Source organism: Cadophora gregata (assembly GCF_030347475.1).
Source record: "Cadophora gregata isolate MNR1 chromosome Unknown scaffold_1, whole genome shotgun sequence".
NCBI lineage: Eukaryota > Fungi > Ascomycota > Leotiomycetes > Helotiales > Ploettnerulaceae > Cadophora > Cadophora gregata.
In genome coordinates this window covers 620,252-645,380 of record NW_026695924.1, presented here as the reverse complement: position 1 = coordinate 645,380, position 25,129 = coordinate 620,252, and the positions used below count along the sequence as shown (strand labels likewise).

At 48.1% G+C, this 25,129-nt stretch overlaps 5 protein-coding genes across 5 annotated transcripts; 1 reads left to right on the top strand and 4 right to left on the bottom strand.

The window, feature by feature from the left end:
• Positions 1–55: 55 nt before the first annotated feature.
• ONS95_000191 (uncharacterized protein) lies at positions 56–5,774 on the bottom strand. The gene is made up of 2 exons (XM_058493337.1): positions 733–5,774; positions 56–684 (listed from the first exon to the last, which is right to left on the bottom strand). Exons 1-2 carry the CDS (start codon positions 5,304–5,306, stop codon positions 291–293), a joined length of 4,968 nt encoding a protein of 1,655 aa, XP_058363537.1. The 5' UTR covers positions 5,307–5,774; the 3' UTR covers positions 56–290.
• A 1,022-nt stretch (positions 5,775–6,796) lies between these two features.
• ONS95_000190 (uncharacterized protein) lies at positions 6,797–8,894 on the top strand. The gene is made up of 2 exons (XM_058493336.1): positions 6,797–7,414; positions 7,600–8,894. Exons 1-2 carry the CDS (start codon positions 6,919–6,921, stop codon positions 8,736–8,738), a joined length of 1,635 nt encoding a protein of 544 aa, XP_058363536.1. The 5' UTR covers positions 6,797–6,918; the 3' UTR covers positions 8,739–8,894.
• Positions 8,895–9,175: 281 nt separating this feature from the next.
• Positions 9,176–10,882, bottom strand: ONS95_000189 (uncharacterized protein). The gene is made up of 2 exons (XM_058493335.1): positions 10,369–10,882; positions 9,176–10,322 (listed from the first exon to the last, which is right to left on the bottom strand). The coding sequence occupies exons 1-2, from the start codon at positions 10,464–10,466 to the stop codon at positions 9,272–9,274; spliced, it is 1,149 nt and encodes a 382-aa protein (XP_058363535.1). The 5' UTR covers positions 10,467–10,882; the 3' UTR covers positions 9,176–9,271.
• Positions 10,883–11,973: 1,091 nt separating this feature from the next.
• Positions 11,974–12,866, bottom strand: ONS95_000188 (uncharacterized protein; the record flags this gene model as incomplete). The annotated part of the gene is made up of 2 exons (XM_058493334.1): positions 11,974–12,629; positions 12,698–12,866. 2 exons carry the CDS (start codon positions 12,864–12,866, stop codon positions 11,974–11,976), a joined length of 825 nt encoding a protein of 274 aa, XP_058363534.1.
• Positions 12,867–13,444: 578 nt separating this feature from the next.
• On the bottom strand, positions 13,445–25,092 carry ONS95_000187 (uncharacterized protein). Its single transcript, XM_058493333.1, has 13 exons — positions 24,873–25,092; positions 23,714–24,782; positions 22,112–23,660; positions 21,774–22,003; positions 21,628–21,711; positions 20,351–21,572; positions 19,718–20,300; positions 19,180–19,663; positions 17,181–19,030; positions 16,218–17,134; positions 15,816–16,148; positions 15,148–15,727; positions 13,445–15,098 (listed from the first exon to the last, which is right to left on the bottom strand). Exons 2-13 carry the CDS (start codon positions 23,809–23,811, stop codon positions 13,651–13,653), a joined length of 9,378 nt encoding a protein of 3,125 aa, XP_058363533.1. The 5' UTR covers positions 23,812–24,782; positions 24,873–25,092; the 3' UTR covers positions 13,445–13,650.
• Positions 25,093–25,129: the final 37 nt, after the last annotated feature.

The following is a 25,129-nucleotide window of genomic DNA, read 5'->3' as shown; positions in this document are numbered from 1 at the left end:
CGTTCCTGCCCACATTCAAAGAGGGAAGGCACTTGTCGCCTCAATTTCCAATCCGATTTCCCAGTGGTCTTGCACAGGACGCATGTTAGAGTAGTAAAGGCATTCCATTCATCACGATATTTCTAGCAATATCCACTCCACGGCTCCATCCCTGAATGAAACATATTTACATTCAACACCATTTCCTCAAACCCTTCTGATCCATCTCCCTACATGAACCAACGCCATAACCATGCCGACATTCGAAGCATTGAGAAGCCACAAAACAGAACCAAGCCTTTTATCCATCACTATCCATCCGTCCGGTAGAATTTCTTGTACAACAAGTGCAAGAATAAATTAACATTAAGCCTCATACAACCCTCGAACAGATCCATGTATTGGTGATTGGCGAATTGAGCAGCCAGGAGCGAGTCCATAGGTACTTGGGCGCTGGCTCCTGGAATTTGAATGCTGCCTTTGCTTCCTTCAATGAAGAAGACGCCGACTTCATCACAGGATATGGTAAGATTGATCTTGTCCCATTCACGATTATCGTATCCTTTCCATGAGACAAGCACACCCTTGTCGGACAGGGTCCTTGCAGAGTACTTGAAGGATCCAAATTTGGGTTTGCGACCAGATCGTTCGAGTTCTCGTTCGTGGTTGTATTGCTTTGAGAAGGGCATAAGGAATCTCTTTTTGCTGCGAAATTGTTAGTAATAGGTTGAAAGAGAGGAATATTAAACATACCCTTTCTTTTGCAATGTCATCATGGCTTGCTCGATATAATTGTCGTAACTTTTCCTTTGGGATTCAAGCCATTCGGCCTTCTCGTTCAAGTTGGCCAATGTAAGTCGGACGCCTTCAAGTTCGCGTTGTCTTTGTACCCTTCTTCTGCTCTTTGTTCGGATATCAAGTGCGATGGCGTTCAAGATGTCTTGATAATAGTTTTGTCGCGAGATTCTACCCCATTGTTCAAGCCTCATGATGTTCTCAAGTGCTGTCCGTTTTAGCTCCTTGTAGGACATGGATTTGATATCGACAAGGGTGTTGGCGTCAGAGTATGCTCCTCTTGTCTTGCTACCCTCGGCAAATTCTTCGCGGAGCAGAGAGTGCCATTTCATATCATCCTCGCGGCTGATTGGCCGGACAAGAATCTCCATTAGGTTGGGCCCTGACTGGACCCGGATGATATACAGTACGCATCGCTTCGTCTCCATGAAGAGAGCCTTGACGTCCGCTTCGGGATCCTCGATATCGTGGAGTTTGGGGTTCAGGTTCATTTGGATTTCTGTTGAAGTCACGCCCAACATCTCTGTCTCGTTGTTTTTGGCACTTCCCAGTTCCTGGATGATCTCTCGTAACATGTCGTCGCGATTAGGGCAGATATGAGGAAGGTCGGCAGCGACAAGATGATGTATTGAAAAAATATCTGCCATCTTGATGTACAGCGTGGGCTTCGTTCGTGCGTACAGGTCATTGAACTCGTCAATGTCAAAGGTATCCTCGGCATCTGGGACCGAGATGATGTTCGAGTAAATGTCCGTGATTCGCTCAATGGCATCTCCGACGTAGGCATTCAAAGGTTGGAGGTAGATGTTTTCGCCGCCAAACAGTCTACCAGATGCCACCTGGCCAAGGACTTTTGCGACCTCGCCCAGGTTCCGCTTCTGGAGCGGCGTAAGTTGCTTTTCTACCACACCCATCGATTCGGGTGCTGTCAAAGCTGGTTGGAGGTAGAATCTCCAAAGCCAGTGGCCCACAATATGGAGGAGGTGTTTTTGGGGCTCACGTGGGAAATGTTCACAAAGGAACTCGAAGCTTTGCTGGCAGATAAAACGGACTCCGTATGGCATTTTGTGGAGTAGAGCTTCCAGGGCGAGGAGGAATTGGTCAGAGATCTCCCGAAGATCACGGAGGTGGTCAATAAACATGTCACGAGTCTCGGGATCCTTGATCGCAATTTCTCGAGGGATATCGAGCGGTCGCTGACTAGGTCGTCCTGTGCGAAGCTCTTCATTGTTGATTGCCGAGCGATATATTTGCATGGGGTCGCTCTCAAGGTCAAGCGCAGGATCTTCGATGACGTTGGCGTGGATCAAGGGACCAAGAAGTTCTCGGAGGTATTTTCTGTCTCGTGGCGAACGGGTATAGTTGGCGAGAAGTTTGCACCAGAAGAAATTGCCTCTCAGATACTCCTGGATTGAATGGACTCCATCCACCTCTTCCTTGACCGAGCGGGCGATTAGTTTGAGCAGGTAATACTCTTCTCTGCGCTTCTGGGCATATCCAAAGAGACCCATCATAAGTGTCTCAATGCGCTTTGCATCTCGCTCTGCCGTGCCTTGCTCCCTAATACGCTTGAACAGTCGGGCGAGGTACTGAGGTTGGGTTTGGAGCGTGAAGAAGAGCTGCTGGTAGGACTCAAGCTTCTTTCTTGAGTTCTTATTCAAGGCCTTCAAGTCGAATTGATTGCCAGAGACCATAGATGTGTTGACCAAGAGATTTCCTGAGTGACCACCAAAATTCTTCTGATGCTTGACGACCTCATCCAAAGTGATCTTGTTCTTTACCAAAAGGGCAATCTTGATATCCAGTTGATCAATGTACTGTTCAGCCATCTCGTTTTGTCGTACTTGCTGGACAACAGTCTTTCGCATACGCTCGAATTCGATTTCCTCGTTAAAGTCAAAATCGCTGTCGTTGAGGAGATGAACAAAGTTCTTGACGGTATTGACAGGAGGATTCTTTCCGGTGGTGAGACTCTTGTAGGCTTCTCCTTGGAGACGACCTCGAACGAAGCTCTGAATCTTGACAACCTTCTCCATGTTCTCCTTGAAGAAACGCTGCTTCTCTCTGAACTTGGCACGAACTAGAGAAGCTTTCGCAGCAGCTTGGATAGCGATGATCGATTCTTCCTCGTTGTCCAATTCGGCCAAGAGCATACCGATATCGTTTCGGAGTAGGACCGCGCGGGATAGTGCCTGGAGTTGGGTGATCTCTGCAGTATGAGCCTGAAGGTTGTCCAGCAGAGTACCGATTTTTTGTCTCTGTAGACACCCACGAGCCAAAGCCTGAAGTTGGGTGATCTTTGGAGTTTGTGCGGACAACGCTTCATAATCAGCAGCAACCGTCATTCGAAGCAGCATTCCTCGGATAAGTGTCTGTACATCGAGAATGGAAGATTCTTGATTCTGCAACGCGGAAAGAGTCGCGCTGTATTCCCGTCGAGCAGCAGCAGCTCTCGCAAACGCTTGAATGGTGGCGATTTGAGGCGAGTGGGACTTGAGCTCTTGTTTCGTCGAAGCCACCTGCTTGCGTAGTAATTGTCCTCTGGCGCATGCTTGTAGAGCTCTCCAGATTGGTGTTGATGCTTGAAGTGCTTCTCTCTGGCGAGAAACCTGATTTCTTGTCAGCATGGCTCTTGCGAAAGCCTGAATCGCACTGATTGAGCTTTCTTCGCGCCAAAGAGATTCGTGGTCATCAGCAACATGATTTCTCAACAACATTCCACGAATAGCAGCCTGCAAGTCATTCACAGGTCCAACCATAGATTTTGTCTCCTTCTCTTGCGCCGCCATAGATTTTCGAACAAGAAACCCTCGGATACCAGCTTGCAATTCCCTGACAATAACATCCTCCCTTTTCAACTCAGATTTCAGCATGCGTACCTCATCTCGAGCCTTCTTGGCCCTGATCAGATTCTGCAACTTTAGTACATCTGCTTCTCGGCTTTTCCAGAACGACTCTTGGTTGGATTGACGTTGACGAACGATGAAACCGCGGGCATGGCTTTGAAGATCGACAGCGAATTTACGCATATTGAGACGGTATTCAGCGATCTGTCGAGCAAAGTCGCCTCGGATAATCGATTGCAGTTCGATCAGCATCTCTTCCGAGTCCCAGAGTCGTTGCATAGTGTCGCCAAGGCGCATCCGTACAGCCGCTCCACGAATCTGTGCTTGTAAATCCAGAATAGCCTCCTCATTCTCGCCTAATTCTCGATCTATCCGGTCCTCCTCGCTCTCTACTGGTTCTGGTTCGGGCTCAGGTTCAGGTACTCCAAAGTCGGCTCCCATGTTCCCAAAACTGGGCATGCTGACACCAGCTTTATCCAGCCCTTTCTGCATCTCCTCCAATTCATGATGCTCAAATTCCAGTTGTCCAACGAGATTTCCAATGCGAAAGTCCACAATCCCTTTCCTAAACAATAGCCAACTCAGCGCATGGATACAATAGATGACTTTGGGGATGTTCTTCTTCTCGTAGAGGTCGATCAACTCGAATCGGAACAAGTCGGGTAATTCTACTTCTGCAAGAAACCTAAAGAAGGTAGCGATATTGTCAGAGTGCCGGAATTGAAGCTTTGGATGTCGAAAGATGCGTATTTTCCTGTCGGGGTATAATGCCTCCACAATTTCCGCAAGGGTAACACCATCTCGTAGAGCTTCCTCGAGCTGAACAATCGGAGGGATTGGCCGCTGCAAAATATCCTCGATCCATTCCTTGGCCTCTCCAATATGACAGAGGTATTCGTATGCTTGCAAAAACTGCCTCTGCTTGTCCATCCAATTCCGTCCTTCCCATCCATAAGCATTGCCCTTGCTAAGTGCTAATTTGTTATTCGACCCTTTCGCGTCATGGCGTTGTAATCGTCGGCGCCCATGTAAACCAACGACTTCCTGCGCAGGATTCGTGATTGTAAACTCATCTGGATTGGCGTCTTCGGCGAACTTCGAGAGTGTTCGCAATTGGCTCGTGGAAGACCGCTGGAGTTGCTGCAAATCAGGGGCAGACAAGGGGCTATGTTGATGCTGCAGTGTATTGCTGCGAATGCTCGCGGGACGACGATTCACAGAGTCGGCGCGACTGAGAATCATTGAATTGGGCCGGATCGCAGAGGGACGTGAGGGCGGAGTTGGCGTCTGCTCTCCGAATGAGGACTTCAACACATCAACGCTCTGTGTCCGCGTATGAAGTCCACTCCGGACGTGGGATGGAGGGGTCGGCGCTGGCGGTTGAGGGAGCGGTCGCAGAGACTGTCGGACACTCTTATATGCGCTATCCGGACTCGATTCGATGCTACGAGACATCCTGCTGTCAATGGCAGACGGAGCCATACCTGTTGCCTCGCTCACGCCCCGTTTGTGAGTTGTATATCCGCTCGATGCCGCTGAAGACAATGTACTTGTCCTGCTCAGGTCGTAAGCCCCAGAGGAGTTGGAGTACGCTGACGATGAAGTGGAAGCGTTGGAAGGCTGGCGCTTTGTAGAGGAGAAGTAATCGGCCGTCTGTGTTTGTCGAAGAGGATGACGGTACGACATCACGGCGTTTGGATGTGGTTCTTGATGATGTCTTCGCCGGATGTCAAGTTAGAACGGCGCCTATGTCGTGTACATATGGTCGAGGCCGCCTGGCAGGCCGGTCAGATGTTCTTTGGGTTCGAAAATCTTCGATGCGAGAGAAATGACGCGGAGAATAGTTCGGGAAGATCCTCGATATCGATAGCGGACTCAAATAAGGCGCACAGCGCAGGAACAAACGGATGCTGAGACAGGATGAGGGTTGATAGAGATTGAGGAATGCGAATTCAGCTACGCTTATTATTATGCTTAGAGAGGTCGGAAGAGAAGTGCGAGTGTGGGTGTGAGTGGTGGTGGTGGGACAAGAAGGGAGGGGTGTTGGGCAAGGATGGGTTTTGTTTATCTTTCCCGAAAGTCAACAAAAAAATGGCGTTGCACGGGTAGCGCGTGGAAGGAACATCCAAGTATTGGAGAGTGTCCACAGCACAGAGTCACTCAACATTACGAATACAACGAAAATGGTCGTATTACGAGTATTAAACTTCTTCTTGTTTCTCGACTTTTGTTACATGTCTTTACTAATTGTGGTTGTTTTGGTGTCATTGTTTTCATCCAACATCCCCAAGGTCCCAGCCTCATCTGCAAGTCCCAGCCCCGCTTTTCACCCGGATTTATGCATGCATGCGGCCGTCTTTAGTGCACTTTATGCAAGGATCACCCTGATGAAAGTTTGTTTGAATCCACAATCCACTCCTAGAAGACAGAAGAATGCGTCGTAGACTCATGTGAAGTCGGACTGTGGCTCTGAACAACAAATTCACTTTCTTTTACAATATTCCTTGACCTGGAGCTATAGGAGACTGCGATGTTGTGAGGCGTTCCAGAAGCACTTCTCGACTACAGCTAAAATGAAATTCGAATTGAAAGGTCAACAAACTGAGAACTTTGGTGGAAATTACACATTATTTTGACTGTCATGAAGTAGATCAGTAAGTAGAAACTCCAAGTGAAGGTTTATGAAAGGATGAACATACTTGGCTTGGGCAAAGAAAGCGAATCACTATACATATTTCGAGTACTTTGAACAGACTGCTTAACAACCGGCATCGCGTTAGTCGATAAGCTTCTACCTACACCATATTGCACTAGGAGAATATGCATTCAAGTTTGTTCAGTAAATTATACCTTGAGGGACAAGAGGTTCCAGGTGCGCTTGGGAGTAACAGTTGTAAGTGAACATTCGTGCAGAAACGATTCCTTGCTAGACCATGAACGACAAAATCGAAACTTTCGATACCAACCACTACAAACCAGGGGCATTTCACGTTGATTCGTTCCATTTACCACTCCTTGAGAGATAGTCATGTCACGGTTGCATCAGAATGCCTCACTGACTGAGACCTGGCGCTAATGATGAAGAAAAGCTTTCGGCTGGAAGAACGTTGATCCCTAGCGCGACAATCCCCACTGTCAAAAATCAATTTTCGCGAATCCGTTCTTCCTCTTTTCTTCTTATTTGGGAGAAGGCAACTTCAACCCGTCGACTATACATTTCCACCTTGCTCAATACGCGTCGACTCTCCTACTTGTTTCATTCCGCTGCTCTCTTAATCACTACCTTTCTCCTGTCAAAATGCCTCAAACAAACGGCGTAAAGTCGCACTTTGGCCCCGCTAGCGAGATCCTCGATCACACCAAGGCCCTCGAGGTCCTCAAGGAATATGAGGAGCGCGATGGTCTGGATATCGAGTCCTTGCTTGACTCCAAGAAGCATGGTGGATTGACTTACAATGACTTCCTTGTCCTCCCAGGTTACATTGGCTTCGCTGCCTCCGAAGTCGTTCTCGATTCTCCTGTCACAAAGCGAATTTCCCTCAAGACACCCTTTGTTTCCTCTCCTATGGACACTGTCACAGAACACGAGATGGCTACACATATGGCACTGCAGGGAGGTCTTGGTGTTATTCACCACAACTGCTCTGCCGATGCGCAAGCAGAGATGGTCCAGAAAGTCAAGAGATTCGAGAACGGCTTCATCCTCGATCCAGTCGTTCTCAGCCGTAACACCACTGTTGGAGAGGTCAAGGCCTTGAAGGAGAAGTGGGGTTTCGGTGGATTCCCAGTCACTGGTAAGACAATAACCCTCCCACTCCCAACTCCAGACTTTCATGATTATTCAAATATACATATAACTTTCGTTCATCCGTATTGACCGCAAGGTCATGGGGAATAAACTATGCTCTTTATGACAAAGTCACTTCAAACTTCATGATTTACTGTTCTTTTTGGGAAAGCATTGGCTAACCGGAAACAGAAAATGGTAGACTCGGATCCAAGCTCGTTGGAATTGTCACGAACAGAGATATCCAATTCGAGGACGAGGACAGCCAGCCTGTATCAGCCGTTATGGTAACCGATCTTGTCACCGCTGCCTCGGGTACCACTCTTCTTGAAGCCAACAAGATCCTTGCCAAGTCCAAGAAAGGCAAGCTGCCAATTGTTGATACTCAAGGAAACCTTGTCTCCATGATCTCACGATCCGATTTGACCAAGAACCTTCATTTCCCGTTGGCCTCCAAGCTCCCAGATTCCAAGCAACTTATCTGCGCTGCTGCCATCGGCACCCGACCAGAGGATAAGATCCGTCTTCAGAAGCTGGTCGACGCTGGATTGGATATTGTCATTTTGGACAGCAGTCAAGGAAACAGTATGTACCAGATCGAGATGATCAAGTACATCAAGGAGAAGTACCCGGGATTGGATGTCATTGGAGGCAATGTTGTTACCCGCGAGCAAGCTGCTTCTCTCATCGCAGCCGGCGTTGATGGTCTCCGAATTGGAATGGGTAGTGGCAGTGCTTGCATTACGCAAGAAGTCATGGCTGTTGGTCGTCCTCAAGCCGCTGCTGTCTACAATGTCAGCTCTTTCGCTGCCAAGTTTGGCGTGCCCTGCATGGCCGACGGTGGTATTCAAAACGTAGGTCACATTGTCAAGGGATTGGCATTGGGAGCTACCACTATTATGATGGGTGGTCTTCTTGCCGGAACCACCGAATCCCCGGGAACTTCCTTCGTCAGCCGCGAAGGTAAGCTTGTCAAGGCTTATCGTGGCATGGGCAGTATCGATGCTATGCAAGATAAGAAGGCTGGTGCTGGTGCCAAGGACAGCCAGAAGAGTAATGCTGGAACTGCTCGTTACTTCTCTGAGGGTGACAGCGTTCTCGTCGCTCAAGGTGTTTCTGGAGCTGTTGCCCACCGAGGATCAGTTACCAAGTTCGTTCCTTACCTTGCCGCTGGATTGAAGCACTCCCTTCAAGATTGTGGAAGAAAGAGTTTGGCCGAGCTACACGAGAGTGTTGCAAATGGTACTACCAGATTTGAGTTGAGAACTGCCAGTGCACAATTGGAGGGTGGTGTCAACATGGAGAGTTATGAGAAGAAGCTTTATGCATAGATGTTCCCTCGCAAGAGATTTGATGATTTGCGGGTCACTAAAATGGGTTGGTAGGTCTGATGGGCAGAACGGAGTTGGCTGGTCGGATTTAAATTTTACATATGGGTATATGAATTGATGTTCAAACATTCTATCTTGTCCCATATTCCCGCTGTGACTTTGAACGCCTCGTCTTGACGCTCGTCTGGTTTACTGTCCAAGTTCAATTTAGGGCTACTCGTTGCAAGAAACCTTCTGAAAAAGCAGCCGCCGAACTCCTCAGAACGTCTACCGAAATACAAGACCAGAAACTGGCTCTCGACCCTTGAGTTCCAATAGACCGAGCAATACATAGGCGACAAGGAGGGAAACAAATCATTTCTTCTGTCTCTGGTTTTGACTCCAATCAAACAAGGATGTCAATTGCTGCAGAATGTCCGAATATGATAATTAAGTACGGGTTATACGATCATCTCCCTGATTCTATCTACTACACACTTCGATCTCACGCTCGACAATACAATCTCCTTGTCTCCTCCATCCTTCCCGCAACCTCAAACCATGTTCCCAGCACCTTTAACATCCGGTCTATCCCAAGCCCCAAGATACTGCCTCTCGATATCCAACGTATCCGTATGCCCCGCCACATACGGCGAGATCTGATCCGGATCCAACACCATACCCTGAATCTCCGGCTGCGGCGGCGTCTGCGCACCCTTCACAGTCACCGATCCGCTCCCTTCCGTCTTACTCTCGCTCTCAACCGTCCCAACTCTCCCAATGGTAATGAAACTCCCCCATTTCTTCTGCGACGCAGCAGGTTTGTTTGGGGGCGTTGGTGAGAGATTGTCGTTCTGCTCGGCTTGCATGGCTTCGAGGCCGCGGGGAGCGATTCCACCGTTGGCGATGACGTCTTTGAATTGATTGAGGATGACGAATTCGAGCTGGAGTTTGAATGCATAGACGAAGGAGTGGAGGACTGCTTTCAGGGTGAAGTATTCGCAGTAGTCGAGAGTGATGACAATGACGTCCGCCAGGATAACGACGACTTGGATCAGGATGAGGAACATAATCGTGTTACGGATTTTCTTGTTGAATGAGCCCTTCAGCATACGAAGAGTAGCCCAGATGTAGATCCCAGAGATGAGAACTTCTTGGATGGAGAACCCGAGGACTTGAACACGCTCCATGGGTGCCATGAACGGGAGGTAGTACTGGTGCGTTTTCTTGTTTGCGGAGACACCATATTGGAAGACAATTGTAGGGACGTGAAAAAGGAAAGCGTCGGTTATGACCATGATGAGTACGAATTTCAGGATGCGTTGAGAGCGGACGACGAGATGGAGGCGTGAGTAGAGGACAACTGAGAAGCCGGTTACCATTGAGACCCAGCCGATTTCAGCGAGTGTTGTGCTGACGATCCAGTTGCATGATGGAACACAGAACTTGAGGATAAAGCCGATGGCGTGGATAGTTACTCCCCAGGTACAGATCAAGACGCTCCAGAAGTAGAGTCCTGACCAGCGACGGAAGACGTAGAAGACCCAGATGGTCAATTCGACTGTCATCCATAGTGGGACAGCTGTAAAGACAGCGAGAATAGCCCTTGAATGTGTCAGTTTGGGCTTTTTGATTCGAGTAGAAGACTTACCAGACTGTTTGATTCCATGGCAAAGGACCCGTTCGGTTGAAACCCCAGTCGAAGTCTTTGACATCGACATACGGGACAGTGATATTGTGGACAGACATGTTGATTATGATTATCGATTATTGATATTGAGCGAATGTATAAGGAAACTATTGTTGTCTGATCTTCCGTTTCGACAGGATTCTAGACCAAGATATATACTTCATCGTTTCATGAGGAGACACAGAAGTGAGACTGACCCCAAAGCTGAGCCGTGAAACTGCCCCCATCGTCACCTCAAAACAACACAGTCAGCAACCACAATTCGATAAAACTTCAACAATAGTATATCTCATGCACAACTTGTACAGCATTCTAAGGCTGAGCTTGTCTCACGCTGACTCTGCATACCCGCTCAGCGAACATGGCTTCTGCAAAGGAAAAAAGAAGCCCTCTGCTGGAAGCTTGTCAGATTGGCTGTCATGTCTCGCTCCCCCGCGCCTGTCCCAGACGGGCCGCACCGTGGCTGACAGCAGACCTTATCTTTCGCCTATAAATAAGCTGCACAGCCTGTGTTGTATTCTTTTTGTACCCCACGACACCTGGTTGGCCCCCTTGCCAAGCGAGGAGAGCTACTGCAGCGGTGATGCATGTCGATGAATAATGTGGAAATCCAGCCGCAGCAGTTGATATTCGCTTGAAAGTGCTGCAGGCTGCAGACTTGGAATTCTGAATGGGGGAAAATAGTTATTGCGAAGAATTTTTATTGGGCTCCTGGGGATGGTCGCGCTGGAATAGGAAAATGATGGAAATGTTCCTCGATATCTATTTGTGTGACAGATGTGTGACAGATGGTTTATTTGGGCGTAAACTTGCGGCTGGACATTGCCATTGTGATACTTGGGTAATTTATGAGATTCAGAGCGATTGGGACCCTCCTGAACAGATATTGCGAGCCTAGATGTCTCGCTTTGGAGCGGAGGAAGGAGGCCCGCGACCATATCTGTGCAGCTCCATGCTGACATACAAATGGACTTTCTGCTCGTCAGATTGTTTGGGGCTTGACGCGATACTGGTTCAGGCGGACAGAGGTGAGCTTGACGCTCTGTCTCGCAGATTGACAACCGCCCTGCTAAATTACCTAGACACCGATTGTTGAGAAACCAAAACATCCGCATCGCACTTCCTATCACTTGAATAGCAGCAGAATTAAAGGTACAAAAGAAACTGATGCCGTCACGTTTATGGATCTAGGTAGTCAAGACTTCACTGCCGATTGAACTGAGGTCTCAGACGCTTTAGAATTCGCTCTTCCGCTATCTCGCCATGATACAAATATACTCGAAACATGCTCAAACATCCCATGATGTCTTTAAAAAGAATTAAATGAAGCTCCCATGAACCTCGATGAAAAGAAGAGCTCCCGTGAGCCCTATTATTTAGAGACATTGCTCCCATGAGCTCCGTCATAAAGGGTTCCCATGAACCCTAGCAGAAAAGGCTTTGCTCCCATGAGCGCAGCCGAAGCAACTTTGCTCCCATGAGCTCCGTCATAAAGGGTTCCCATGAGCCCTAGCAGGAAGGCTTTGCTCCCATGAGCGCAGCCGAAGCAACTTTGCTCCCATGAGCTCAGTTGAGAAGTAGAGAGCCGAAGCCCCCTACTCCATCGCCACCATCACCACTTCCTCCTGGTCTATTGATCCAGTTGTAGGGGCAGTGAATGGACATGTGCTGTTCGTAACAGATGAAACACTCACCTCTCTCAGCATTTCGCAGCTCCGGAACTCGAGTCTTCGCACTTTGTGGGCATGTGCGGGAATTATGTGCTCGAGAGTAGCAGATGAAGCATTCTCCTTTCTGTGGTCGCCCACCGTAGGCGTCAAAATTATTCGCGGATCTCACCCTAGCTCCTCTGCGAGAGTGAGTATGGTCGAATCCAAGTCGCTGTGGAGCATTGACCTCGCTATCCTCAACATAGCGGTCTCTGATTCTCGCATTGACGACGCTATCCTCAACATATCGGCTTCTGACCCTCGCATTGACTACACTGTCATCAGTATCTGCCTGCAGGCTGCCTCTGCGTGCCTCAAGAACGCTATCCTCTGCGTCTCCCAGAGTTTGGCGGTAATCATTCACATCAATGTCTAAGTCATCTCTAGGACTCTGCGGGGCAGTAACATATTCACCATTATCAGAAGATGAGTCATTCTCGTGGCCCTGTTGCTCCGATGTATCGAGTCTTGCTGTGGTCTGCTCTCCAGACGTGAAAGTCGCGTCGCTTTGATCTGTGTCAGGTGTTAGCGGTACTGCCGGTTGAGCTCGCAGTGATCATCACTGATGAGGTGTGTCTTACCTTGGGGGACACGAGAGCTCTCCTCTCGCGGTCCAAGTTCCGTCCCCTCCAGCCATTCTCCAAGCCGGGAGGCAAGTTGTGCCGCTGTAATCTCATTGTCGCTGGTGATCGCATTATCACTAGAGCTGGTGCCGTTTGGAAGCGGCGGAGGTAACGTGGGTGAAGTCATCTTCGAGTGTTGAAGATGATGCTGACGAATGTAGAACCAGGCTTGGTTGAGGAATTTATGTTGATTTCTATGAGCCTCGCTTAATTTGTGGGCTGGCCTGACGCTAGCGTTCCTTCCTGATTCGAAATCCTCAAGAATCAGGCTGATCCTATACGCTGCTCGTCTTTAGGTTGAATGTGACACGGTTAATTGTGGCTTGGTATCTTGGATACACGACTTTGCTGACGTCTAAAAGTCGAATAGAGACCAATTGGCATTGTTTTGAGAAACTGTGTAAACAAAACTTTCAAACCTAGCAGCCACTCTCCTCACTTCATTATCATACGAGATAGCCTTGCTCAGATTGATGGTCTACGCTTTTTGGGAAATTTACAAGTGCAACATTCTATAAACATTACAACTCCGTGCATCTCAGAGCAAATCCAGCTCGATTCATGCATGATGCATGCCCCATCCTACAACGTCTTCTTCTCCCGTCACTGAAATGCTTCAAGTCGCTCCCTTTGCAGGCACAGAATTGTAGTTCTAGTTGAAGTTCCTGTAGAGATTGCTCAATTCGTTATTTCAATACCCCTCCCATCATATTTGGGTGACGTGAACCCGGCGGCCATTGTGAAGCAGCATTAATGATAAAAACACATTTCACAATGCACAAGCCATAAAATTCAAAGAATATTACATTTATACGTTCTATCTCAACATTCATTGCCTCATTGCAGCATCTGGAAAGCTTGAGTGGAACTCACAAGGCCCCCAACCATGCCTCAAATCGTCGACCTCCAAGTCACTCAGCCTCGTCGACATCGCCCACATCTAGTTCATCAGGATGTACAGGCTCTTGCTCCATTTCATCAAAGTAGACCTCCGCATTCGCCTGTTCTACGGTTGCCACCTCAACAAATGTTGTCTTCGTGTCAGGAGCTGAATTTCGCTCATTTTCATTTCCATTTTCTTGCTGACGGAAGAAGTGATGAGTCTCCAATAGAGGCTTGCCCTGAGCGACATAGCCCATGGGGGTCTCGGAGAAGTCCTGACCACGACGCTTTAGTGCAAGCCAGTCCTGCAGGAAAGAAAGCGGTCTCTTGGCAAAGGTCTTGACCTCGACATCATCCTCATCGCTGTGGGCTTCCTCAATTCTCTTACCCTTCTCCTGAACACCCAAGAAAGCAAGAATTGAGGCGTACTCAACATATGAAAAATACAGGCGGCCCGCAAATAGTCCCACTTCAATTGAGAACCAAGATGGTGCTTCCCACTTGAGCGGTAAGCATGGTACAGTATAAAAGCCGAAGGAGTTGAAGTGCGACATCTTTCGGTTGACAGGCGCTGCGTAAGTAAGGATATGAGCTGCTGGAGCACGAATAGTCTTGAGCAGTAGCAGTAGCTCCTCGGCTTCTTCTGGATTGACCAAGATAGCACACTCCACAGAAGGACTCCACAGGATCCAGTTAACATTACGCTGAAAGTTCTCGTATGCCTTCTTGGCCAAAGGAACATTGACAGTGTTCATGAACTCCTTAGACACGTAAAGGCGCCCAGAAGTTCCATCGCAAGAAATACCATATCTCTTACCAATTGCAAATTTTCGTAAAGCAGCGAAACCCAATTCCCAAGCATCCGAGTTAGGCATCATCTTCCCTGTCTTTGCGAAATTGGCCAGATCTCTGTGAAGTCCAGGATATTTTAAAGGATCGTAGTGCACAGGCTTTTGAATTTCCCGGACGGCTTCGACTTCGTGAGCGACCTCACGCTCTTGTTCGACTTCTTGGAGTGCGGAACTGTGTACTGCATCTCCCGTATCCTGGAAAGACTTGCGAACCTCGTTCAGCCTATCCATAAAGCGTTTGAGCTGCGGATGGAAAGTCTTTACCGAGAGGGAGGCTGATTTGAACTTTGCACCAGGGCGATAGAGCTGCTCCAGAGTTTGCTGCTCGATTTGGCACAGGCAGTTCAGGTAGCTTACCCTATCACTTGGATCCTCAAGATATCTAGAAAATTCATAAGAAGCTTGGATTCGTCGGCAGAAGTCCATGCCTTGAGAATGGTACAGTGGCTGGACAATTTCAAGTCCACGACAGGTCTGCTCCAAGAGCCAGCGAACGACGTCATGAGAGTCGATAGGAAGCCAACGACGTTCGTGACTTCTGAGATCATTGATGCTTTGACACACTTCTGGTGGCGCAAAGAAGGCGATAGACTGTGAGGTTCCCAGTTGGCGAAGGCGCATCGCAGCTGAATTTCATTAGCGCATGTCTTCAAATGAAATATGGATACTACATACCTTGGACTGTATGATCCTTGGTCTGGCCTAGCCCTAGAGTTAAGGCACCGCATGCCTCAACTGGTAACTTCAGATCAGTTCCTCTGGTGTGTGCTTCATCAATGTAGACAAGGCATTCGCTCAAATCGTCAGCAAAAGTAGATGCTGCGAGGGGGATCTGATTGCCATAGTTGTTCCGATAAACAACCACCGGGGCTCCTTTTGAGTCAAAGAAAACTGCAGCTTTAGCTTCGGGTGCGATACTGAGCCAGGTCTTGACAAGGGTCAAATTGTCCATCTCCAGAATCTGTGCTCCTGCGTCAATCAAGATTCGGATCCGTAATCCTCGGACCTTCTGGAGCAATTGAAACTCGGATATGTGTCTACCTCTGTCAGCAGCCGCAATGAAAAGCCGATTTCTCTTCTCGAGCAAATATGTTAAGACTTCTGCATTCGTATGGGAGAGACCTGGAAGATCTTGCTGCTTGACAGTAAGTGGCAACATTCTCTTGCAGTCATTTGTGCCGCTGAATCCAGTGGTTCTTGCTGTGGGATAGTCCAAAGTGATGGGTCTCTCGTACAGGGGTAAATCCCATCCGGACTAGACAAAGGTTAGTAGGGCATCATTGAAGTCAAAGCAGCTTTGACTTCTTGACTGAAACGGGACGTAGAAGAAGAAAGAAACATACCGCCTGCAATTTGACCTCGAATTGCTTCGCATGACGAGGAAAGACTAAGGAGTTGAGAAAGTAGTCAATGACATCGACGCTGTAGCGAACGTGACTCCAGATCTCCTGCAATTGGTCTTTGTCATCAAGGTTGATCGCAGTCCATTCTCTGAGAGAATCAGGTAGCCTAGATGATTGCATAATGTACGAGTAAACCTGAGAAGGCTCTTCAACTTGATTGATATGCTCAAGCGTCTGTCGAAGATGAACATTGCCAAGACCTTGATAATAGAATGCGAGGCAAGTGAGCGCAATTGCAACATCTGGGTGTCCCCATTCCGCCTGGTCGCTAGGCTAGAATCACTTGTTAGTGCGGATCATAGTGGCGTAAGTATGATTCTGAAGTGCACTATGAGAACTTACTCTTCCTTTTGCATGGAACGGAACTGCAATGGGGTCTCTGGAAGGATGTAACCCATACTGGACATTCCATCGCTTTTTTAGGACCATTAGAAGAATCCGATGAACCAAGAGACCTCGCAGAAGGTACACAGCTTGCTGCAAGGCTGGCTTGTCCTTGAACGTATTTTTCACGGAGTTCGATAGCTCTACTGCAATCTTTGGCTCCGATATGAACTCTTTGATGGCGTTACGGTCCAAAACCGTACAATCGGGAGGGAATATCGAAGTCCTGCCATGGAAGATGTCGTCGACTAGACGTGAGATAAGTTCATTCTCAACATCTTGGCGTAGAAAGAAGATAATCGGAAATCCACCTTGGTCTCTTCTAAGTACTTCGATGCTCTTGGGATATTGGAGACGTAAATTCTCAAGGTGACCGTTCACGCGGCACAGGAGGATTTGCACAACTTGCCAGCGAATCGGGTGCCCATCAACGACCTTCTGTGTTCCAGAAGGGTAGATAAGCTGGGTACGCAATGCAAGGATACTGTCACATTCATCGATGACATTGCGGGCGTATCTGTGCAGCCAACTCTGAGTTTCTATCATTGCCTTTGCATCAGCGGTCTTTCCATCTGATAATCGCTGGAGTCCGGATAGCTTGAATGATAATATGTGTTCAGGCAAGGCTATGATGATGCCTGAACCCTTGCGAATGTTATCATGAAGCTGGCGAAAGATTCCAACTTGGCCTGCGTCAGTGGGCGTCTTTCGAGAAAATGGTACATGAACTATCTCTCTGCCGATGAGACCGCCAAGTCGTATGTGCAGAAGTTGAGCCGTCTGCAGCAGAAGTGACTTTGGGACTATGACTCTCATGAGATTCTTCCCATCAGCAAGTACGGAAGCAGCCATGGGGATTATACACGAAGTTTTCCCTGGGAAATGTTAGCTAGGTTTGAATGGAATGGTCGTACAACCTACCTTGCCCCATGTTCATTTGGAGAACAGAGTTCATGCTAGATTCGGGCTTAATTGTGGCCAATGCAACATCGATCTGTCCAGGACGAATGAGGAGGTTCGCATCAATTTCAAGCAGGAGCCAGTCAGGGTTTTCAGAAGGTTTCCAGTTTGAATGACCAGTGTTTCTCTGTTCATCGTTCAGACGTTGTGTATTGTTCTTCCGCAAAGCGTCTTCCATCCGTAGCAGTCTTTGCAGCGATGTAATAGACAATGCATAGCGAACAAGCTCGGTCCGGACGTTTGTCGAGAGGGTAAGCTGTGAGGTCGACCGTAAAGTTTCCAGAATTGATACGGGTGTGGTTGGAGGCCACAAAGAACCTTGCTTCTGCCAGTACACTTGATCGGGGGAGACTGATTCCAGCATATGATGAATTCGGCTCAATTGCTTTTGAACTAGTTCTTCGCCATCTTGAATCGCAGTGTCAAGGGTTCCGAGATCGACAGGGCTCGGCTTTGGATCAGCCTCAGCTTCCGCAATCTGTAGCGCTTGTGCACTACGAGCAAGATCGTCACTGTATTCTTGTCGGACGTCTGATCCAGATTGAAAAGCACTTGCGATAATTTCTTGTAGCTCTTGGATGGTTGATGAAACTGGCGGAGATTTCTCTCTCTGTATAGGAGCTTGACAGATTCCTAGTGGTTGTTTTGTCAACATTGCGTAGTCGAGAGACATTGAATCAGCCTCAAGTTTTCCGTTAACACATGGCAGAGCTCGGAGCAACTTGGTACCAAGTAGAAACTCGTCATGTCTCCGTCTCGGAATGTGAAATACATCTTGTTCCTCAGTATTGACAGCTGCATACCCAATTTCATAGCTCTCGCTTCGATGACAATCCAGGATACGTTGAGCTTGGGCGAGATACTTGGAGAGCTCAAGATTCTGATATAGCTGGAGCCATTTTGGTTGAAGAGAAGGCAGGGCCTTTTCGAGGTAAATTTTAGCTCCTTGCATGAAGCCGTCCATGGTGGGCTTTTCGCAAGGCCATTGATCGAGCAGAAATTTAGCCAGAATCTTCTCATCTTCTTCTTGGTCGCGCTTATATTTCAGCTCCAAATCGACCAAAGTTAGACGCACAGCGTGCGAAGGCGAAGGACCAGCCATGGACTTTCCTTCCACTAAGTATGGTCTTCGATAAGGTTTGAGCCAACCGAGGATGTCGTCAGTACGAGGTTTTTCTCCCTCCTTGACCTTAACGTAGGTTGAGAATTTGGGGGGTTTCAAGGCCTTCAGCTTCTCCAAAACGGAAAATGCAATCAGGCATCGAACTGCATCCATATCAACTTGTTCTCCAAACGAAATGGTAGAGAGTATGAACACGAGACGGTAGACATCTGGTCGGCCAGCAGCTCGGCAGAGATTGGCGAGAGGTCCCCAATCCGTCGTCCAATTCAAGTTCAGCATATCAGTCAACAGGATTCGATCCCAAGATCCTTCACAGCCTTCAAGGTCACCCCATTGCTGAATCATGCCCATCAGATCACGAGTAGTGGAGAGTTGGGAAGGCCATGTCTTCAGTAGCTTTACACATTCAACAACATTCATGCGACTCTGGCTGGAACCAAGATGATCCCTGGAATCATACACAATGTCTTCGATTGGAATCGACTTTGTCGCGGTGGACATAGGTCTTTGATGAGTGCTTCTTCTCAAATGACTTCGTTGAATCAAGTGACTATCTGTGATAGGATCAGGGAGCGGGAGATCAACGCTATCCGGAGAAAATGAAGTGAGCCTGTATGATTTTCTCAAAATAGAGTCTACAATGCTCTTGTATAAATCGTTCTGAATGGTGGTCGTCAGATGGTCATCCCTATATCAGCAATCAGCATATGATCACCCGTTTCCTATTAGAATTTATGATGAGCAGGTAAGTGACGATATGACGGCCCAATAGTTCAAATTCTTCAATTAGGGGTGTCTATACACACAGTGAACGAATGAGAAGCATGCTAGTCTTACCAGTATGATGATTGCAAGACTTTGAGATTTGCCGGATAGTATTCTCTTCGAGGTGTAAGTTTTGCAATTGATGCCAAAGTTTGGTATGGATTCATCGTCAATGGAGTCCAGGGTTGACAGTAACCCGACTTGAGGCAGTGGATCGCCTCTTCTGTGCCGGTTCGACCAGTCAGGGCGTCGGGGATCGGGAGTGATGTGTATGCATGTAAGGCCGCTTTCAGATAGAGAAGACGCGGCTCAGCAGCACATTCCAAACGTCCTAGGGTCTCATTAACGACGTATCTACCGTATGTGTTCCCCGTTCTAGCAGTTAGTCTGATATGTGGACCTTCTCGTCGGTATTCAAAGGCACCCATACACACGAGGACCGTTCGTTGGCGAAGGGAAACCGAGGACCATGTATCCTTGCCTCGATTTTTTTCTTTTCCAACCTCTCGAAGAACAAGCCTAGATGCTAGCCCATGCCATGTTCCGATATCTTGCACTGTTTGACATATCAACACTGACGTGGCTGAAGGCAGAAGGGAGGACTGCTTACCTGGATCAACCTCCGAGCTCAACTGCGGACATTCGAGACGACCTCGACTATTCACGTAGAACAAAAGTTCTAACCGAGTTAGATGGACTGTCAACCTACCCGAGACTGGCTGCCAGACTGCCAAATATTGTGGGTCTTCAAAATTCTCGAAGATCTTGGCGATTTGACCGAAGAGTCTACAATGCGGATCAATAAGTGTATCATACCGGGCAATCGTAGACGGTGATGGGTAAGCTCGCTTTGCTTCACGGTGACGATAATCCAGATGCCAGTTGTTGCGGTTTAAAATCCAGGTTCGTCCCATGGGTCTAATTTCGATGACTCCGGTCTGAAGATTCATCCAGTGAGTGCAGTTATCCACAAGAAAGGCAGGCAGATCGCAACTGTCGAGTTTGCCGAAGATGCGTCTTGGAATATGTTCCAATATCATGTTCCCAATGCAAGCGCATACAATGAGATCTTTTCCACGGTATCCAAGGTGGACAGAATGGCCATAAACTGGATGCAGAAGCGTGTATGTCATACCGGGCATCCGAGATGGGTGCGTCAGTAGCATCTGATTACCGAATAGCTCTTGCATTACCTGGAAATCGTTAGTCGATTTGGTGTGAGGCCGAAAGGGATGACACTTACTACAGATCTTCTCCAGTCTGGGGGCAATTTTCCAACAGGTTTGCCCATCACGAGCAACACACCTTCGAGGTAATTGAAGTGGACATCTTGCTGACAGATCTGAGATGTGGCTGCGATCTGCATTCGAATCCACCATGCATTCGGATGCGGAAGAAACTCAAACCCAAACACTCTATGTGCCTTTGTACCATGGATGGCTGGCAGCAAGCTGGTTACCAGAGACATGACACTATTCTGGCTGCTTTCGACAGAATCTTGCAGAAGCCATCGCAAGTCCGACAACATCTTCCGGTCGCGAGTATAAGCAGCCTTTAAACTTCCTTGCAGCTTCGATGGGTCACTGCTAATGTTATCCTGCATATTTATTGAGCTCTCGATGAAAGAGCATGTGATAGCTGGCTCAAGTGCTGTTCGGCGGTCGAGGTAAATGCAGAATGTTCTTCTGCACAGCAGCGCAGCCCACAAAGCATATTCGGAATACCTCAACGAGGTCGAAGCGTCTGTTGCTAGCAGCATTTCGGTTTTCAGCGTTGTCATCCATTCAATGGTGACAGCGCGTGCTCGCTCGAGAAATTCGACGCCTTTGAAAGTGTTCGCTCCCAGCTCAAAGAGTCTGAGGCCCATCGTAATGAGAGATTCCATGCAATTGACCTCACGCCAATTGGACCTAATTGCATCCACTCGCTTGTTCAGTTGGTGTAGCAGTTGCTCACAGAAAGACTGATCGTCGAATGCTGCATGGATAATTCCGAACTCATTGTCCAGGGCTTGCGGTCCGACGTGAAGAGTGAGATAGTTCACCAGTACCGTTGTTGATTCGGTTCCAAAATTAATGTTGGATGATGCCAGCTCGATCAACAGCTGAGGCCATCTCCGAACTTCACCACCAAACAGACCCTGAAACGCCAGGAACTCGTTGCTGTTCAATCCAGGAGGGCAATTGGTTTGGCTTGCAATAATTTGGTAAGATGAACGCTGTTTCATAGTGGTCTTAAATAGTGTAGGGAAGGGTGAAGTTGCTGGGAGCTCCATGCGGCAATGATGAGCAAAGCTTGGTGTGAGTTCCAAACGGCCTGCCCAAACGCCTTTTAAATTGTCAAAATACTCGAAACTCATACCATTCGGGTGGCAAATATCGTTTAAGTCCACAGGGAAATTATTAGTATAGTAATGCGTCTTTGGCCATGGCTTTTTTGTTGACGCAACGCAAAATTGAGTGGACCTGCTTCAATGTTAATTCATGACTTGACGACTTCATGCCGCAATTCGGAACGTACATATCATCTGTGTCGAAGCCCAAGTTTTTCAAATACTGATCAAGAAAGGCAGAAGGCTTGAAAGATGGGACTTGCTTCGGAAGTCTATTCCAATTTGTCAGCATTTCCTGACTTTCTGGTTGTCATTGTCTTCAGAACGGACTTACGCGAGGGCACTCAGAATATGCCATGTTGTATTTCGGTAAACAGAGAACGCCTGGGGACAGCCTAGCTCGAAGACTGCGACCTTGGCTTGAATCGCATCATCTGGAAGGGGTCGTTCATGGCCTCTGATGGAAAAGCGCTTAATCTCGTTGGAAAGTCTACACTTGTTGCAGCTGTAAGGTATGTGCTCCTCAATAACGATCTTGCCAAACGTCCTCAATGTATCATTACACTAAAGATCGCGCTATCGTCAGCTAGAGACTCAAGATGGGTTCAACGAGCCTTCGATCATATTGAAGTACGTGGTATACAGATGATGATGAGGTTTAATGCTGCGTACCTTAGTAATCTCTTCCTCCTGCTTCTTCAATTTCTCGAAGCGCAATCGCCTACTGCGCAACTCCCTCTCCTTTTCTTGTTGCATTTGACGGCCTTTTGCCTCAATAGCTTGGTGCAGACGCTGCAAGAGTTGACTGTCAGGCGAATCTTCGTAGTACCGGACTGCGAAGCAATGTTCCTGTGGATTCGCAAAGATGGTGAGTTCGGACTGAGTAGCTTCTGCGTGGCGAGCGCGCAGGTGATTCCTGATCTTCTCAAGTCGTAGCATGTCTTTCCGTCGTGAAACATGAAGAACATCCAAGATCTCGGTCGGAAATCCTGGGACGTACTCTTTCAACAGAGGGTATGAGCGAGTTGCACATGTATCCATCTCTCTCCATAGGTCCATGACGTTCAACAGCATGGTGCTCTTTTGTTCCGTTAGCCCATCGTAGGCATCGCCTACATCCTCAAGATACTTCAGAATGCGTAGGGAAATATTGTCAATTCGTTCGTTCGCTGGCAGTGCTAGACTACGCAAAGGCGACAGCTGCATGCTCAATCCGTTGCCAATTGCTTCTTCTTCCACAATGCTCAATTCAACATAGCGCGTATTGAAGATATTGGCGCGCGTCTTGCTCGCTGTTGCGAATTGGTATTCCTCTGGTAAGCTGAATGACGACACAAGTGGAGGCGGAGCATTATGAATCCCGGTAACACCCATCAAACCTCCCAAATACGGGTCGCTATTCTTTAGTGTAAGAGACACTGCGTGCCATGGAGCTTTGTGATGAATTTTGTCAATACTATATTTTGACCCATTGAACCTTTCAAAAGCTGACTTAGTCCTCGCACTAGCCGACTCGATAGACATTTCGAAGATTCCTTTGACCTCAAGAAAAGTTGCCTTGAAATGTGCTCTCTGCTCATGGGTGTATTCTTCCTTTTCCACTTCAAGCTTCAAGATACGACGGCACAGCTTGGTCTTCAGGTGCTCCGAAAGCTCAAAGCTTCTATAATAAGTTTGTCCGAGTGTGTCGATCGATGGACAGTCATCAAGCAGTTGGGAGTGCACAAGGCATATTAAGACCTTGTAAAGAAGCCGGCCAGAATGGCTGTCAACAGTCAAGCACAGATGTCGTTGTATGGCAACACGCAGTGCCAACCACAACGGACAGCGTCGCCAAGGTTTTTCTCCACCAGGGCTGTAGGATACCTCGTCTCGAACGCGTTTGCGAGTCAAGGTGGGGAATTGTCGGCGCCCATAACCGCTCAAGATTGTCATCAGCAGCTCTGAAATGGCAGTGGGGTTAACGGTCTGCCTGCTTTCGTATGTGGATGTACCAGCTTTATGAGCCCGAATTCCGAAGCATTTGATAGACTCTAGGCTTGCCCGCTCCAGAAAAGTGGCAACCTGTTCTTGGAAGTTGATATCTTGAAAGACTGATAGAGGAATCGCAACCGCGTTGCCTGGAAAGTCCCATTGCAATGCCGATTTGGCAGCAAGAACAGCATCGGATAGAGCAGATACTTCGAATACTTCAAACAAGACTTCTTCACCATGTGAAGTACTGCAGTGAGATGGTCAGCAAGAAACATGCGCACCGGCGAGAAGAAAGCTAACCTTTGCTGTCTACGGATAATTACCGCGGCATTCTGCTCTCGGACATGAGCGATGATGAAGTCGGTGCTCCCGCAGAGGGAGGACGGCGAACAATACATCTATATTCTCCTACCCAAAAGAGATCTCAGAAAATGATTTGAGGAGTGTTGATTTCGTCAGACGTCCATTCGCGTTGACGCGCTTGGCTACCTCGAGAGAGCGATGGAGTGGCAACAGCACATTGTCTGTCTGCGTCGCAGCCAACTGGCAGGTCGCTACAAGGAGTCTGTCGATCAGCTGGCGCTCGACTCCCTCAATTATTGCATCCTGACAGCCTGGAAGACGCGGGGGAAGAGCAATATGATTGAATACCGCTTCCAGAAGTGCGGATCTGGAGGACGCGTTGCAATCATGTTGACGCTTTGCTGAGTTGTGATTTTGAAATTACAATTGTGCTTTGACATCAAGATTGAGGTTTAGAAGTATGCTGACAGATGCAAGAAGGTGATGCGGTTGACAAGATGCAATGCTGAAGTGATCTAGATATTTGTTTAGGGGTGGAGGACGAGCCGCGCTAGTGTCATGGCAACCCCAGGCAGAAGACTACCATGAGTCCGAGCCTTTGCCGACAACGTCGTAAAACTAATTGGAACATTATGCCATGGCCAACAGTATGACGAGGCTGAGAGCTGACACAACCATGCGGCTGCCCTTCTCTCGGTGGAGAAGTGTTACCAAAATGAGCAATACCTGCATTCTGCCTTCTGTTTCATCTTTCGAACTCCTTTTGATACAATTGAAACGATATCCAAGTGTAATCTGAGCTGGATCTCAAATCGAGGAGCGACTGTATTCTGCAGCTACCCGTGACGAAGCAGCCACACCGGGAGGGACATCTGATGAAACACTCAAGTGCACGTCGTCAAGATCACATTGAGGAAGTCAATTGCAATGCGTCCTCCACGTTCAGAGAGAAAGCCGTTATTGCATCAAGGATTTTCTCTGCGTGGAGGTATGAAGTGATGTTCTTTGCAGTCTTGCAAGTAAGGTATCACGTTGGTCCAAGTCCATTGTTCTCAGTGATCCATCACTATTGCAAGCTGGTCAGCGCCTTGCCCAGGAATGTGACAGGATTGCAAACCTGACAAAGACGATGGATACGTATTCCAGAGTTACTGACATTCTATCAGACCCAAAGGGATGTAGCATGCTTGGATTGCGTGGGACCAGAGTTCTTTGTCTCTCTTTTTGCTTCGCTGGCAGCTTTTAGTTTAGCGGACTTAACATAACAGTGAAGCTGCCTCGGCCAGGTAAAATCTGAAGGCATGGCGAAATCCCCAGATCACGAGAAGCAACCTTCGATGACAGTATTGAACGGGTTGCAGGGCTCTTTCTCAGCTGTGAGGGGTGGAAATCTGGAATGTCGTCGTCCCTCGA